This window comes from Myotis yumanensis, unplaced genomic scaffold (genome assembly GCF_028538775.1).
Source record: "Myotis yumanensis isolate MYYU_CA2020_CCGP unplaced genomic scaffold, mMyoYum1.0.hap1 SCAF_11, whole genome shotgun sequence".
In the NCBI taxonomy this organism is placed as follows: Eukaryota; Metazoa; Chordata; class Mammalia; order Chiroptera; family Vespertilionidae; genus Myotis; species Myotis yumanensis.
In genome coordinates, this window is record NW_027223762.1 from 30,192,651 (window position 1) to 30,211,230 (window position 18,580).

The 18,580-nt window shown below is 40.8% G+C and overlaps 1 protein-coding gene across 3 annotated transcripts in view; it reads right to left on the reverse strand.

Moving 5' to 3' along the window:
- RTN4 (reticulon 4) overlaps positions 1 to 18,332 on the reverse strand; it is a 55,832-nt gene extending 37,500 nt beyond the window's left edge. The window contains exons 1-2 of one of the 3 annotated variants that reach the window (XM_070429225.1): positions 17,561 to 18,332; positions 444 to 500 (exon numbers count right to left, since the gene is read on the reverse strand). In XM_070429225.1, coding sequence (XP_070285326.1) covers positions 444 to 500; positions 17,561 to 18,116 — 613 coding nt within the window. In that variant the 5' untranslated portion in view covers positions 18,117 to 18,332. The remainder of the gene's footprint in view (positions 1 to 443; positions 501 to 17,560) is intronic. The other 2 variants (XM_070429226.1, XM_070429227.1) reach the window with 2 other exon arrangements.
- Between the last annotated feature and the right edge of the window lie 248 nt (positions 18,333 to 18,580).

An 18,580-nucleotide genomic window follows, 5' to 3' on the forward strand; every position in this document is an offset into this window, starting at 1 on the left:
GACATAAATCAGTCTTTAAGAAAAACCTCAAGTATAATCACTAAAAAAGCTAATTTTAACTGGTTTTAGAGGGGAAAAAGGATTTGAGAATAGAGTTTGACAGTTTAGAAAAGAAGACACTGGACAATTAAATGCCACAGAATGACATTCATTCACATGAAAGTCTTTCAGCTATACAGCAAGTAAATTTTATTTGGAGAAATGGAACAGTCAATATGTAAATGTAAATCAAGGGTTCAAGAATTCCTTCCAATTATTAATCAAAAGTTCTGCCCATTTTCCCGTTGGACATAGCATATAAAATGCAATTTCAACTTTTTCAGTAGATATATCTGACCCATGCTAATTTTTAGTAAATTCAAACTACTCTGTTCAGAGTTAACAAAACTACAGAGTTAAAGTTAGAATACACAGAGGATAAAAGGCTAGCAGAAAGAACTTGCCTGCAGAGGAGTGTATCACAGGCTCAGATGCAGCAGGAAGAGCAAAAAGTGTCTCATCTGAAAAACAAATAGAATATAACCTCAGCAGAAATAAAGACAGAGTTGGAAGGAGCCTAAAGATAAGAGGAGCAAGTAAGGGTTCAGTTTGTAATGAGTTAATACAAAACTTCACCTACAGAGAACAAAGCCAAGATGGAAAGGAAAAAGTAGTACCATTAGTAGAATCATTAATTCAGATTAAATTACCACATATATTATAAAGTTGATTAAATGGTATCCATAGAACCTATCATTTTTCAAGAGGCAAAAACATGTTTATGTTAAACATCATGAACCAAAGTGGCTTTAAGATACCATTTTTCTTAATATACCACATCCAAAGCTTTTGTTCACATTTTCAGATAATTAAATTATCTTGTACTAATTAAGGCAAAATTTTAAAGATGCATTTGAATAAAATTAATACGACACTTGCTTAGTCATTTTTATTGGCATATGTTCAGTTCAGAAGAACTTTCAGAGAATGCATTTTCTTATGCCAGGTTGTCTACCTTTAAATAGAAATATTCTAAGAGTCATTGTACACTATTCTTTGAAGACATCAGTTCTATCATCGTTGCCCAAATTACAAAGAAAATACTAATTATAGTTAGGAAGATCATTATTATCACCAGTCTTGTTTTGTTTAAAATTAACATTGAGGGCTACTTGTTATTCTAAGTACTTTACATGCAAAAACTCATTTTACTCCTTAGAACCCTACTGCTACAAGGGTTGTTGTTACTATCCCCATTTAACAGATTAAAAACCAACAACAATCACCACCAAGGGACAAAACTTAAGGAACTCACTCAAAACACAACACAACTAGTGAGAGTCAGGCAATTCAACCCCAGAGCCCATTTTCTTAACCGCAATATATTATGGACTGAATATTTGTGATTTCCACACCCCCGCCCCCGACACACACACACACACACACACACACACACACACACACACACACACACACACCAATTTTTATGTTGAAGCCCTACCCTCCAACGTGATGGTATTTGGAATCAGGGCCTTTGGAAGGTAATTAGGGTTACATGGTAGGATAGGATTAGTGTCCTTATAAGAAAAGACACCAGAGAGCTTGCTGCTCACCCTTCCCTGTCTCTCTATTCCGCTATGTGAGCAAGTGGCAGCCACCTATAAGCTGAGAGAAGGAGCCTCAGAATGAAGCCTACCTAGCTGGCACCTTCATCTTGGATTTCCTGGACAGTGCAAAAGAAAGGATGAACAAGCTTTTAAAAAGCAACAGAAAGAAACTATGCAAAATGAACTACAGCAGGGAAAAAAGGCTGGGGTGGGGGAGGGGAGAGTGAACAGAGCTCAGTGGCCTATTAGATAATCAAGCATTTAAAGTATATGTAGTTGGTACCCCCTCCAATTACAACAGTGACAGATGCAGGGGGAAAAGGAATAAAGATATAACAAACTAAAATTTGTCAACTGTGATGGAAAATACCAATTTACAAATCCAAGAAGCAGAATAAATAAAACCCACAAAGAAACACACTGTAAAGGTCAAATTGTTGTAAACCAAAGACTGAGAAAAATTTTTAAAACAGGAAAAGGACAAGGGAACAGCAATAAGAATGACTTGACCTCTCACTGGAAAAAAACATAATCCAAAAGATAATGGACATCCTTAAAATAGTAATAAAAAAGGGCAATCTAAAATTATATACACTCAATCATTATTATTCACTGATTCCCTATTTGCAAATTTGTTTACTGGCTAAATTGGTAATCCCAATAGCAGACATGCACAGAACAGCAAAATATGCCGGTCACCCAACACAAGTTCCCAGGTGAGGTTAAACAAGGAGACCCTATGTCTCCTTGTTTCACTCTCAGACTGTAAACACGTATTCTTTTTCCAGCCTATTTAATGCCACATTTTTTCACATTTTTTGTGGCTTTTGTTAGTTACTTTGCTGTTTAAATAGGCTCCTAAGCACAGTGCTGAAGTGCTGTCTAGTGTTCTTAACCACAGAAGATTGTGATGTACCATTTTACAGAGAAAATATATGTATTAGATAAACTTCATTTAGGTATGAATTATAATGCTGTTGGCCATGTGTTCAATATTAATGAATCAACAATATACAGTAAATAATGTGTCTTTATAAATAGGAATACACATAAAACAAAGTTATATATAAATTGGTTAACAAAAATGCTATGACTAGAGGTTTCCAGGAACCTTACCCTGTATTTCCCCTAGGGGCAATGATTCAGTATTTGCTAATTCAGTGTTTTCTGTGACTCTATAAAACATAACTTCCTTCTCTGACTGGCTTATTTTGCTTAGCATAATGCATAACCCAGGAACATAGACAATAGGGTGGTGAAGGCCTGGGGTCGGGGGTGGGGACGGGCTGGGAGAAGTCAATGGGGGAGAAAGGAGGCATATGTAATACTTTTAAATTAAAGATTTAAAACAAATAAAACACCATAACTTCTGTATATAGCAAGATTGACTGTATTCATAAAAAATATTCTTGAAAAACAAAGACAATAAAGGTATTATCAGATAAAATATGAAAACAAAAGCTGAAAGAAATTACCATCAAGAGACCTGCACTACAAGAAATGCTAAAGTTCTTCAGACTAAAGGGAAATGACACCAGATAAAAATCTGTATCTTCATGAAGGAAATAAAAATCTGTATCTTCATGAAGGAACAAAGAATGGCGGAATGGTAAATATGAGTAGATACAAAATATTCTCACTTCTTAATTTCTTTAAAGAATAACTGATTTTTGAAGCACAAATAATTACAATATACAATATTTGTAGAAGCAAAATGTATGACAATAAAAACACAAAGGATGGAAGAACTGCATGGACGCATAAAAGAACAAAAACCAGACGGGACAAAGAGAAAACAAAGACTTAAATGAACCATACTGATAAGTATGATCAATGTAAATGGTCCCAATTAAAAGCAGGTTTTCAGACTAGATAAAAATCCTTCTATGTGCCATTTATAGGACACACACTTTATATATAATAACACAGGAGGTTAAAAGTGAAAGAATCTAGCCCTAGCTGGTTTGGCTCAGTGGATAGAGTTTCAGCCTGCGGAATGAGGGGTCCCAGATTCGATTCTGGTCAAGGGCACATGCCTGGGGTTGTGGGCTTGATCCCCAGTAGGTGGAGTGCAGGAGGCAGCCAATAAATGATTCTCTCTCATCATTGATGTTTCTATCTCTCTTTCCCTCTCACTTCCTCTCTGAAATCAATAAAATATCTATATATATAAAAGCCTAAGTGACCGGCTGACCGGTAGCTATGACGCACAATGACCACCAGAGGCAGACGCTCAATGCAGGAGCAGAAACCACAGACATGGAAACATGGAACAGACTGATGAATCTCAGAGGGACGGGGGAGGAGGGCAAGAAGAGATTAACCGAAGATCTTATATGAATACTAGAGGCCCGGTGCACAGATTCATGCACCAGTGGGGTCCCTCGGCCTGGCCTGCGGGGATCGGGCTGAAACCAGCTCTCTGACATCCATCGAGGAGTACCAGATTGCAAGAGAGCACAGAGCCGAGGGACCCCACCCGTGCACAATCTGTGCACCGGGACTCTAGTGTGTGTGTGTGTGTGTGTGTATGTGAATATATATATATATGAAAGAATCTAAAAGGATATATCATCCAAGCATTTATTCTAAGAAATGTGGAGCAGCTACATTAAGGTCGAGCAAATTAGATTCAAAGACAAGGAATATTACCTTGATACTATCAGTGATAAAGAGGGGCATTTGGTAATGATAAAGGAGTAAACAAACATAACACTAAATAGCTATATTACAACACTAAAGGTGTATGGGAAAGGTATATAGAAAATACATGAAGCAACAACTAAAGGGAGACAGACAAATCTAAAACTTTCATTTAAAATATTTAACACTCAACTCTCAACTAATCGACAGATTACACCCACATGCATGTAATCAATAAGGATATAGATTTAGATGACACTATTCACAAACTAAACTGACTTTTATAGAGCACTACAAACAACAGAATACACATTCTTCTCAAGTACATATGAAACATTCACCAAGATAAACCATTTTATGGTCTATAAAACAAGTCTCAATACACTTTAAAAGGCTGACATCGGGAGACCAAGATGGCGGCGTAGGTAAACACCGGAGACCGCTGCCGCAAACAACCATTTCAAAAATACAACTAAAAGACTGAACGGACATCACCCAGAACCACAGGAAGGCTGGCTGAAGAGAGACTCTACAACTAGAAGGAAAGAGAACAGCAAATCGAGGCTCAGAGGCGGCGCAGTGTGGAAAATACAAAGGTACCGAGGTGCACGCGCAAAGCGGGCTGGTGGCTGAGGGCGCGGTTGTCGTTTTCGGTCGGGAGTGAGTCTCAGACTCTGGGCTCCAGATCCGGGCGAGTCTCTAGGGACCCAGACTCAAACGGGAGAAGCGGGATTATCCGGCATCAGTTGGAACCTGAGGGCAGCTTTCTCTCCGAGGTTTGCAGCGGCTGCCGGGGTTCTGAGAAGCAGAGCCTCTGGGAACGGGACTGAGCATGGCCATAACTGCTCCCTCCGCCCGCCCTGTTGATCCCGCCCCGCCCAAAGCCTGCGCACAGCCATTTGCCGATCGCCTCAGGCAAAGGCTGGATTAGCGCCTCCCCAGAAGGCAGACGTTTTCCATACAGCTGATTCCTATAGCCAGTCGGCCTGGGGGTCAAATCCCTCTAGTGTTAACTACAACAATTAAGGCTTGGCTAGAACAAGACTGCGCACAGAGACCACAAGGGGGTGCACCAAGAAAGCATAAAAGATGCGGAGACAAAAAAACATGACAGAAATGGAGGATATGGAGCTAAGAATCGCAATTTTGAGGGCTTGCCATAAATTTGTGCAGAGCCTCACGAAAACTAATGAGACCCTCGATGCTACGATAAAGAAATTAGAAAGTAAGCATACACGGACTGAAATAAAGAATATTATACCCAATAGCAGACCAGAGGAGTACAATAATCAAACCAAAGATTCGACAAAAAACACCCAATTGGAAAAGCAAAATGAAAAAAGAATCCGAAAGTGTGAAGATAGTGTAAGGAGCCTCTGGGACAGCTTTAAGCGGTCTAATATCAGAGTCATTGGAGTGCCAGAAGATGAGAGACAGCAAGATATTGAAAACCTATTTCTAGAAATAATGGCAGAAAACTTCCCCCACCTGGTGAAAGAAATGGACTTACAGGTCCAAGAAGCGCAGAGAACCCCAAACAAAAGGAATCCAAAGAGGACCACACCAAGACACATCATCATTAAAATGCCAAGAGCAAAAGACAAAGAGAAAATCTTAAAAGCAGCAAGAGAAAGAGGCTCAATTACCTACAAGGGAATACCCATACGACTGTCAGCTGATTTCTCAACAGAAACTTTGCAGGCCAGAAGGGAATGGCAAGAAATATTCAAAGTGCTGAATACCAAGAACCTACAACCAAGATTACTTTATCCAGCAAAGCTATCATTCAGAATTGAAGGTCAGATAAAGAGCTTCACAGATAAGGAAAAGCTAAAGGAGTTCATCACCGCCAAACCAGTATTATATGAAATGCTGAAAGGTATCCTTTAAGAAGAGGAAGAAGAAGAAAAAGGTAAAGATACAAATTATGAACAACAAACATGCATCTATCAACAAATGAATCTAAGAATCAAGTGAATAAATAACCTGATGTACAGAATGAACTGGTGATTATAATAGAATCAGGGACATAGAAAGGGAATAGACTGACTATTCTTGGGGGAAAAAGGGGTGTGGGAGATGCGGGAAGTGACTGGACAAAAATCATGCACCTATGGATGAACACAGTGGGTGGGGAGTGAGGGTGGAGGGTGGGGTGGGAGCTGGAAGGAGGGGAGTCATGGGGGGAAAAAAGAGGAACAAATGTAATAATCTGAACAATAAAGATTTAATTTAAAAAAAAAAAAAGGCTGACATCATGAATTAAATTAATCACATGAATTAAATTGAAATCACTAAGACAAAAATATCTGGGAAAATCCCAAAATGTTTGGAAATTAAACAAGACAATTTAAAAAAAAATCCATGGATCACAGAGGAAATTAAAGCATATTTTAAATTAAATAATGGAAATTTGTGGGATACAGGTAGAACAAGGTTAAAGAGAAATTTATAACTCTGAAGGATTCAATTCAAAGAGCTTCCACCTCACGAAACCAGAAAAAAAAGAGCAAGTTAAACCCACATAAGTAAACCCAAATAAGTAAAAGAAAATAACAAGAATCAGAGCAGAAACTAATGTTATAGAAAACTAGTAAATAGAGAAAAATCAATGAAACCAAAAGTGAAGAAATCAATAGAATTGATACTCCATAAAACTAACAAGAAAAAGAAGTTAAATAAGATCAAGTAATGGAAATAAAAGGACTATCTCTATAAATCTTAAAAACATCAAGAATATTATTAACAAGTTTATGCCAATAAATTAGATAACTTAGGTAAGTGGACAAAGTCCTTGATGTCTACTCATCAAGATGAAATAGACAAATTCCTTTAAAGGCATACATTTCTAAAACTGGCAGAAAAGAAATAGAAATTCTGAATAGCCCTATATTACTTAAAGAAAGTTCAGTATCCTTATCATTTAAAACCATATCCACGAAGAAAACTCCAAGCCCAGAGGCTTCACTAGTAAATTCTGTAACATCTAAGGATGCTTATACAAACGCTTTCAACAAATAAAGGAAAAGCAAACACTTCCCAAAACGTTTTATAAATTGATACATTAATATCAAAACCAAAGATACTGCAAGAAAATGAATTTACAGAAAAATACCCCTTACACATACATGCAAAAATCTTTAACAACTTATTAGCAAATTGAATTCAGCAATTCATAAAAAGTATATTCATTACCAAAAGGGTTTAATCCCAGAAATACAAGATTGGTTCAACACTGAAAATGAAATTCAGCACATTAGCAGTCTAACAAAGGAAAGTAACATGGTTGTCTTAATAGATGCCAAAGACACCTGTTAAAATTCAATACCTATTTCATAAAAATTTTCAACAAATTTGGAGCAGAAGGAAACTTTCTCAACCTAAGGGTCAGGACATCTAGGAAAAATATGCAGCTGACTTCATACTTCATAATGAAAGACTAATCATATTTCCCCCAGATGCAGAAAAAAACAAGGAACTTTTTACACCTTTTACTGTACTTGCCTTCTTACCACATTTATAGCATAAATATCAGAAGGGAAAAGTAAAATGATTTTAACTTGCAAACAGCACTGTGTAGTTAGAAAATTCTATGGTGTGTTTTTTTTTAAAAAAACCACCTATTAAACCTTACTAGAGCTAGGAAGTAAATTTAGGAAGATGCAGGACAGTTACAAGAATAGTATACAATCACTGTATTTCCATGTACCAGCAACTAACAAATGAAACATAAAATTTTTAACTACTATCATTTACAATAGCAACAAAAAACATAAAATACTTAGAAGTAAATGTAACAATAGAAATGCAAAAGCTCTACAGTGAAAACTACAAAACACTGCTGAGAGAAATACATACTAGTAAACATGACATGTGGATTGAAGACTTTTGTTATTAACAGGGAAGAGCTCTCTTAAAAAGTTTGTATCTTTGCACATCTTGTGAAGAGAGGGATGGGGCACTGGCTGCCTTTGTTCCTATCTTTTCAAAGATGCTTGTATTGCAAACAACCTTAGAGACAGAGACAAAGTCTTTCACTTGAGCAGTAAGGCAGGCAGGCTTATTATGTAGAGTAAGATCCAGTTTCTCTAAGCCCAAGGTTGCTTGGCCCTCTCTGTGTTGTCCTAAGGAAACGGGGCTCTGGGAATCTGTCCCCAAAAGTGCTGATATTCTGGCTATTATCACTGCTGTGAGTATTAAAGTCCCTTATTTCTTACCCAGGTATCTGTGTCCTCTGCCCGCATCCAAGAGACTATGGCAGGCTAATTTGTTAGCTTGTTATAAGGTAAAATCTCAAACTCTTAAGATGTCAAATTCTCCCAATATTGATCTCTAGACTCAATACAATACCAAATTCCCAGCAGCCATTCTGTAGGAATGAACAAGTTGATCCTAAAATGTATATAGAAATACAAAGGACTTAAGGCAAAACAATTTGGGGGGGGAGGAGGGAGATAAAACTTGGTGTATTCACACTGCTTGATTTTAAGACTTACTATAAGTTATAGTAATTAAAACAGTCTGGCTACTGGCATAAAGATAGACAAATAGATCAATAGAATAAAATAGATAAAGACATCCTTGACTCACAATGAATGGCTTAACTTTACAGAAAGCGATATACATTCAATAGAAATCATACTTTGATTTTAAATTCTGATCATTTCCGGGCTAAGGATACGCAGTACAATTTTCTGGTGAAGCTGAGCAGTGGCAGCACAGGCGGTGAGCCACAGCTCCCAGATCAGGAAGGTGAACAACTGATACTCCACAATGCATTCATTGTGTTAGATGATTTTGCCCAACTCTAGGTGGGCAAAATATTAAGTGTTCTGAGAATATTAAAGGTAGGCACAGCTAAGATATGATTCTTAGTAGGTTAAGTGTATCTAATGCTTTTTTTAAAAATAGTCATTATTTAATGAGCTAATTCCTTGCTCTCCTTCTTCACCTCTCTCCCTCATTATCTCACTCCTCCACCCACTCCCAACACTGAATGCTAAACATACTTATGTAAACAGACATGGTATCATGCCAGAGAAAGTCAGTGCCAATTTTTAATGTGTCTAGATGCATTTCTGACTCAGGATATTTTCAACTTACTATGGGTTTATAGGACATACCCACCATCCTAAGTTGAGGAGGATCTATATGCTTAAACAGACGCACTTATATGGTCAACTGATTTTCGTCAAAGGCACCAAAGCAAAATTCAATAAAGACAAATTCTTTCCAAAAAAATTTTGCTGGGCCCAGCCGGTGTTGCTCAGTGGTTGAGCGTTGACTCATGAATCAAGAGGTCACCAGTTCAATTCCCAGTCAGGGAACATGCTCAGATTGCAGGCTCGATCCCCAGTGGGGGGGGTGTGCAGGAGGTAGCTGTTTGATGATGTTTTTCTCATCGATGTTTCTATCCCTTTATCCCTCTCCCTTCCTCTTTCTCTAAAAACCAATAACAACTTACTTTAAAAAATGTTTGCTGGGACAACTGGATATTTATATGGAAAAAATACAAAAATCTGAACCTCTAACTCTTCCATAGACAAAAATTAATTCAAGATGAATTATAGATTTAAACATAAAAGCTAAAACGATAAAGCTTTTAAAAAAAAAACATAAAATGTTTTTACAACCTTGGTGTAGGCAAATGTGTCTTAGCACACAGTAAGTATGAACCATAAAAGGAAAACTTGATAAATTAAGACTTCTTCAAAAGCAGAAAATTATACTCATCAAAAGAAACCATCAATAAAATTTAGCAGGTAAACTACAGATTAGGAGAATATATTTACAATGCATATATCTGAGGAAAGACTCCTACAAATCAGTAAGAAAATGGCATCTAACCCAATGTAAGAATGGGCAAATTACTTGGACACTTCACAAAAAGAAGATATACAAGTAGCCAGTAGACATGTAAAAGCCCTCTAATTCATTAGTCATTAGGAATTAAATTTAATTCATCATGTGAATTAAAGCTATAATGAAAACAACTACATACCCACTAAAATTTAAAAAGACCGATAATATCAAATGTTTGTGAGAATGTGAAGCCACGCTAACTCTCATACATCGCTGGTAGAAGTGGAACCACTTTGGAGAACAGTTTGGCAATTTTTTTTATAAAGATAACTACCCTATGAACCAGCAATTCTACTCTTACTCAATTCTACTCTCTTTACCCAAAAGAAATGAAAACAAATATCCACAAAAAAAAGGCCTATACAAAGAAAGTTCACAGCATTCTATTGTTCATAATAGCCAAAAACTACAAATAATCCAAATGTCCATCAACAAGCGAACAAATAATTAAATTGTAGCATATTCTTATCATGGAATACTTACTCAGCAGTAAGAAGGAATAAATTACTGATACCTACAACATCATTGATAAGTCTCAAAAACATACTGAGTGCAAATAACCAGACACCAGAGTAAATACTGTATGATTCCATCCACATGATACTCTATAATCGGCAAAATTATGGTGAAAACAATCTGAACAGTAGCTGCTTGGGGTTAGAGGGCTGGGGGAAGGACAGAACAAGAATTAAATTGACTGCTAAGGCTCAAGGGATCTTTCTGGAATGATGAGCCTTTTCTGTATCTTTTTTTTTAAAATATATTTTATTGATTTTTTACAGAGAGGAAGGAAGAGGGATAGAGAGTTAGAAACATCAATGAGAGAGAAACATCGATCAGCTGCCTCCTGCACACCTCCTACTGGGGATGTGCCCGCAACTAAGGTACATGCCCTTGACCGGAATCGAACCTGGGACCCTTGAGTCCGCAGGCTGAGGCTCTAGCCACTGAGCCAAACCGGTTAGGGCTTTTTCTGTATCTTGACAGGGGTGTGGGTTAAATGAGTAGCTGCATTTGTTAAAACACAGAATTGCTAAAACTTAAGATCTATGCATTTTACTGTATGTAAAGTTATATCTTTATTATTTTTAAAAAATATATTTTTATTTATTTCAGAGAGACAGGGAAACATCAATGATGAGAAAGAATCATTGATTGGCTGCCTCCTGCACGCCCCCTACTTGAGACTGAGCCTGCAACTCAGGCTACCCTTGACTGGAATCCAACTTGGGACACTTTAATCGGCAGGCCAACACTCTATCCACTGAGCAAAACTGGCCAGGGCTGTAAGTTATCTGTATATGTAAAACCCTAATATGCAAATAGACCGAACAGCAGAACAACCGAAAAGCCAGTTCTATGATATGCACTGACCACCAGGGGACGCACACGAAACATGGCAGGTGTTGGCAGCAGGCGGCAGAGTGCGAAATATGGTGGGCATCAGCTGCAGCGGGATGGTGGAGCAGGTGAGCGGGGGGTGCCAGACCAAGGAGGGGCACCGGTTGCTGTCATCGGGGTGAGCCTCTGGTGGTTAATGAAAAGTCTTTGCTCCCGTCACCGCAGTCCTGCCCAGCACTCGCACCCACTGCCAGCACCAGCCTGGCTCCCAATCACTCACTCAGCGGCGTCAGCAGGTGTGAGGAATGGCTGCCGGCCCCAATAGCCCCTCAGGGCTTCTCCACCTCCCCCTGCTCCTGAGGGGCAATCAGGGCAGCAGCCACCACTCGCACCCACTGACAACACTGGCCATGCTTGCACCCACTGCTGACTGTCCTCAATCGCTCCATGCCGTCAGCGAGTGCGAGCAGGGCCAGCGCCATCAGTGCGTGGGAGCGGCAACAGGAGTGGGGCTGCTGACAGAGGCGGGGGGGCGGGGGGGGTGGCGGGGGGGGGGGGGGCACAGCAGGAGGGGCCAGGTGGGTTTGGCTCAGTGGATAGAGCGTCGGCCTGCAGACTGAAGGGTCTTGGGTACAACTCCAGTCAAAGGCACATGCTGGGGTTGCGGGCTCGATCCCCAGTGTGGGGCGTGCAGGAGGCAGCCGATCAATGATTCTCTTTCATCATTGATGTTTCTCTCTCTCTCTTCCTCTCCCTTCCTCTCTGAAATCAATAAAAAAATATTTAAAAATATAATAAAAATGTCACCCTAGCCCAGCCGTGGGCAAACTACGGCCCTCGGGCTGGATCCGGCCCATTTGAAATGAATAAAACTAAAAAAAAAAAAAAAAAGACCGTACCCTTTTATGTAATGATGCTTACTTTGAATTTATATTAGTTCACACAAACACTCCATCCATGCTTTTGTTCCGGCCCTCCGGTCCAGTTTAAGAACCCATTGTGGCCCTCGAGTCAAAAAGTTTGCCCACCCCTGCCCTAGCCAGTTCTGGCTCAGTGGATAGAGCATTGGCCGGCAAACCAAAGGGTCCCGGGTTTGATTTTGGTGAAGGGCAAGTAAGTACCTTAGTTGCAGACTCTTTCCAAGCCCATGCAGGAGGCAACCAATTGATGTGTTTCTCTTACATTGATGTTTCTCTCCCTGGATGTGTCTTTCCCTCTTTCTCCCACTCTCCCTAAAAATCAATGGAAAAATATCCTCGGGTGAGGATTAACAAAAAAATAAATAAAAAATAAAGTAATAAAAACATTAAATGAAAAAACTGTAGGTGCATTCTTCAACAAATTTCAGAGAGAGTACGCAAGTAAGCAAGGGAGAACCCATAAACAGACATAAAACAAACCAATCCATTGTAATGTGTGGACCTTATTTGGATTCTGACTTTTAAAAACTTTTTTAAAAAGACATATGACATTCACTAAGTAGTAGTAAATATAAACTTTGGCTGGATACTTGATGAAATTAATTATTGTGAAATATGTTGGGAAAGTATTTGATCAAGAGTATTGTGGTTATGTTTTGGAAAACAGTACTTGGTTTGCAAGATACATAATGAAATATTTATAAGGGTGTGGGACTGGCAAGATTGGCAATGGATTGATGACTGTTGGGGCTCAGTGTTGGTTAAATGAGGTTTCATTCACTATTCTGTTTTCCTTTATGTTTGAAATTTTCCATAACAAAAAGTAAAAATAATTTTTTAAGCTCTCCAAAAAAAGAGGTAAGGCAATGTAAACATACTAAACTTCTATTATACTGAAGTAATTTCAACCACATTTTTACCCACAATTCTTTTAGCAGGCCAATAAAATATATATTTGACTCTATCAACACCAAACTTCACTAGAGCTCCTGATGTTTCTCTCTCACATCAGTTTCTCTCTCTCTCTCAAAAATCATTTAAAAAAAAAACATATCCTCTGGTGAGATTTTTTTTTTAAGTTATAGCCTATATATGGGTGTCAGATAGGAACTGGGCTTACTGAGGGATCACCTGGTAGTGTCTAACCACTACCACTACGATTATGATGTACACCTGAAAATAATATAATATTTAACATCAACAATAACTGAAACTCTTAAAAAGTAATTAAACAAATAAAAGTTATAGCAATTAAAAAAATAAACAGAAAATATTTCACCCATACTACAAATGCATGACAAAAGTGGCATTTCAAAATAATAGAAAAAATGGTGTTGAAACAAATGAAATATCATATTCAAATATAAAATTGTATCACTACGTTGTTCTCTAGAACAAAATTAACTATAGAAAGAATTAAATGTTAAAGTAAAATCATAAAAATACCAAAAGAAAACGCGGAGAAATATTTATAAGACATATATATGACAAAGGCTAATTTCCTAACACTAGATCAAGTGCTCCTACAGCTAGAAGAAGAAGAAGAAGAAAAGAAGAGGTCAAAACTGTGATGAGAAAAATGTACTGGCACCTAAGCCTAGTAAATAATATGGCACCTAAGCTAATTAAAAATATATATATACTGGGAAATATAAATTTAAAAAACAATTTGCTAAATCATTTACTGGTTTATCAATCTATTCCACTGGCAAAGGCAAAAGGAAAAGAGGTACTTTAACACATTATTGGTGAGAATATAGGTTGGAACAACTCTTTGTAGTACAATTTGGCATTATCTAGCAACATTTTAAATGCACATAGCATTTGAACTAGGAATTCTATTAGCATGAATTTATCTTACAACACCTAGAGAACAGCATGTATTCCCAAAGAAGTTTACATAAAGGTGTTCACAGCAACATTATTTATAACAGAAAAAGCTGAGAAACAACCTAGTTAATCATCACTAAAAGACTGATTAAATAAAATATGGTACATATGTAAATAAATGCATGCTTTAATTCATAACACTTGGGATTTTTATTGAAAATATTGTAATAATTCTGGAACTATACAGAATGTGAAGATCAACTTATCAACTTTCATCTATAATTTTCATTCATTCAACAAATATCTGAGTGCCTACACCACATGTCTGTGCTCAGTAATGCAGACATAATGTCATATAATCCTTTTCCTCAAGGAAAAAAGGTGATATAGCCCCTTTGTTCAAGGAGCATATAGTCTGGTACAAACTAGAGATGAGTAAACGTACCATTATCACATATATGGCATGATATCTATCATGAGGTAAGAACAGAATATTACGGGAACACATGAGTAAAGCAACTTAAAATTAATAATCACCATGCCAAGAAACAAAAACTCAGCAGCTTAAACGTGAAATTATCAACTCCTCCTTTAGAGCTGAAATGATGATGAGGCCATCAGTCTGAGCAGACCTTAGCTTCAGTACAGCTGGGTCTGATCACCTTGCATGCCTATGTCCACAAAGGTCACATCCCCCCATTTAAACACTGCTGAAGAATGAGGGTTCAGCCCTTAGAGTTCTGAATCCCTGGTGCTATCACCCTCAGGGGGACCTTTTCTAGGGTCTATACTTAGAATCAGGAACAAAAAGTTTCAAAGAATGTGCTATAAGAATAGTGTATCTGCTACATTTACTTCTACTTCATCAGAGTTTCCAAAGAATCAAGAAATATATCCATTTGGTTGGTACTTGAAACCTGGGCTAGCAAAGTACCTTTAAAATGTGCCATTTAAATTGGAGCCTTACATCAGTAGGGTTTCAAATAAATTGCTTTTAGGTATATTATTAAATAACTACACTAGAACAGAGCTAATTATTGGACAATAGAAAATATGCCCCTTTTTAGAAAGGTTTTATATAATACAGCAAATCTTCCAAGTTTACAGAGATATAGTATGAAATAGCATATTTTCTAAATACTATTCCACATAGTTAGATATTTACCAAAGATTCTATATATATTCATTACATCATTTAAAAAAGGATGTGGGAGCTTGTTGGTTACTAAAAAGTACTATAAATTTGGCACTGTGCTTCCTAGGAACCTATCTGAAACATAATTTATCTTATCCATAAAAAGCATACATACCACTTGTTCCTAGTCAGAAAATTAAAAATAGCTTAACAAAAGAAATTATTCGGAATCTCTAAATTCATCAGTTCTATTCCTTGCTGTCACTTGTTAGATAAAAATGGAAGATGGGGACTGAATAGGGCATGATCTCTCTTTCTTTAGAGGCATCTTATACTTAAGATTTAACGTATATATATCACTCAAAATCTTAAAAGACATGGTTTTTCATCTCCAAGATATAATAATCCTATACCTAAAGCAATATTAAATCCATAAACTTCCATTCAATTAACAACTTTGGACAGTCTCTGAAACTGATTTAATAAGCACCAACATTCTTTCCTTTGCATTTACATTCATAGCCTCAAAGTCCTGTCAATTCTTCTTTCATAAAATCTCTTTGGCCCTAACCGGTTTGGCTCAGTGGATAGAGCATCAGCCTGCGGACTCAAGGGTCCCGGGTTCGATTCCGGTCAAGGGCATGTACCTTGGTTGCGGGCAAATCCCCAGTGGGGAGTGTGCAGGAGGCAGCTGATCGATGTTTCTAACTCTCTATCCCTCTCCCTTCCTCTCTGTAAAAAAATTAATAAAATATATATTTAATTAAAAAAAAAAACCTCTTTGTACCCTAACTATAAAAATACAGATTCATAACCAATTAAAAAATTTTCACTGAACTAAGTAATGAACTAGATTAGACTCTACTCAACTGTCTCAGAACTATCTCAAAAGCTTTCTCAATAATTCCCCTGTTTTTCTTTCCACCCTATCTTAGAATATGGTCACCAATTCCTTTTCTAACACTACCATCTAGGCCTCAGTTCAATAATCTTCAGTGGCTTCCTAATACCTGAAGCAGTAAATCAGGAAGAGTAAAAAGCTACTAGTCAATAAGTTCATAATTTGTCCGATAAGATGAACTCTAAATCTCTAATAAACTTGATATTTTTACCTTCTGAAATAATTTCCCAAGGTGTTCTTTAAAAGAATTTAATTATTAATGTACAACCAGGTACTCGCGGATGAAAAGATTTGGAAACTATTTTACAGACTACGCAGGTTTGTCTCTGTAGACCTAAAACATAACTTCCAAGAAATAGTCTATCTAACCGATACATGAAAACCTCTCAAAATATTTCATTAAGTCTCATGGTAAATCGACCACAAGTTTAATTGGCCTCGTCCCGGATAGGAAGCCACAGGTTTCCCCTCTTTAAGACCATCAATCATGCTGCCTTTGTGTTGACGATTCCCTGATGATGCCGAAAGAGGCTAAACCTGTCCACACTGACAGCCATTCCTCTTCCTCTGCAGCTGAGACCGGAGCAGAGCTGCGCCCCCTCGGAACGCAATGCCCGAAGCCCCTTTCCCGGGCTCGGCTTAGCCGGTGCGGAGCTGCCACATCAATACGCGGGGAACTGGGCGGTGGCAGGACTTCGCCACAACTCTCCCACCCGGGTCTCCACGCGCACACCACTGGGGGCGCCCTCCCTCACTGCAGCGGGGTCAATGTGGACGCTTTCCAAGGGGTCATCTCCCCACCAGCGCAAGCGGAGGGGAGGGAGATGAAACGCATGGGGCCACCCCGGCCAGGGAGGGGATAGGAGGGGGCCCGGGCTGAACGCAGGCCAGCGGACTGACAGCCAAACTGCGCCTTTCCCCAGGAGCAGCCCAGACGGGGAGACAAAAGATGAAGGCGCCAAGGCCTTTCCGTCCGCACTCCAGAACGAGGGCAGCCCCAAGAAACCACAACCCTAGCTCCTCGATACACACCCAGCTCCTGCTAGGGCGGGTGGGTGCCTAACTTCAGGGACGCCGTGCGATGGGGACCAGCGGGAAGAACCCGGGAGCGGGCGGTGCACGTGTTACCCGACGCCCGGACAGACAATGAAGCACCAGCCCCGGCTACCTCCGCCGCCCCACCCAGCTCCCGGCGGCTCCCACGGGGGTGGGGGCGCCTTCCCGCCCCCCCCGCTCCAGGTCCGCAGACAAAGCCCCTCGGGGCGGAGAGGGGGGCCCGCGGGAGCAGCTGGGGCTGCACACAAAAGAGGGAGGGGCGCGGGGCGGGCGGGCGAGCACTCACCCACGGAGCCAGAGGAGCTCCTGCGCTTGGGCGCGGCCGGCGTGGAGGGGGGCGCAGCGGGGGCCGGGGCGGTCGGCGTCCACGCGGGCTCGGCTTGGGGGCTCACGCTGGCCGGGGGAGGTGGGGGAGGCCGGGCCGGAGGCTCGTCGTCCTCGGGGAGCTTGGAGGGCGAGGCTGCGGCAGCGGACGGCAGGGATGGCGCGGAGGACGCGGGAATCGGGTCCCAGGGCTGATGCCTCTCCGGGGCGACGGGGGGCGCGGCCGGCAAGGGCCCCCGGGGCGCGGGGGGCACGAAGTCATTGTCGAAGTCCAGCAGGGGCGCGGTGGGGGCGGAGGCGGTGGGCACGGGGGCCGCCGACAGCCCGGCGGCGGGCTTCCTCTCCAGCACCTCCAGCTCCTCCAAGTCCTCGTCCTCGTCCTCCTCGTCCTCTTCCTCCTCGTCCTCTTCCTCCTCGTCCTCGGGCTCCCTCACGAACTGGTACTTGAACGTGGGCTGAGGCCGGGGCGGGTGGTCCGAGGACGAGGAGACCCGAGACGACTGGTCCGCGTCTTCCATGGCTGGCGGGTCGGAGAGGATGCTGCAGCTGCGGCCGCCGCCGGACGCTTCTCCTCCGCGGCGCGGGCTGTGGTGGGGGCTGGGGAGCTCCGAAAGGGGCAGAGCCGAACGAGCTGAGGGACCGGCAGAGGCGACGGCTCCCGGAACAATGAGGCTGCCCCTCCTGCCTCCGCACCCGTGATGCGCCACCCGCCCCGTCCCCAGTTGCCGCCGCCGCCGCCCAGACCGGCGTAGGAGAGAGGCCAGCAGACTCTCCGCCCAGTTTGGCGCGATTCCCCCTCCCCTGCGGGCGGGGGCTGGCGCGGGAGGGAGGGAGCCAATCGGCTACAGGATAGTGATAAAGGACAACCGGCCGGCCCAACGCCAAGGAGGAGAGGCGAAAGTGGGTGTGGCTTGATGCGCTTCCTCTCTCTTACCGGCTGGGTTGGGTTCGGTGGGCGGGGTTTTAAACTGGCAGCCCCGCC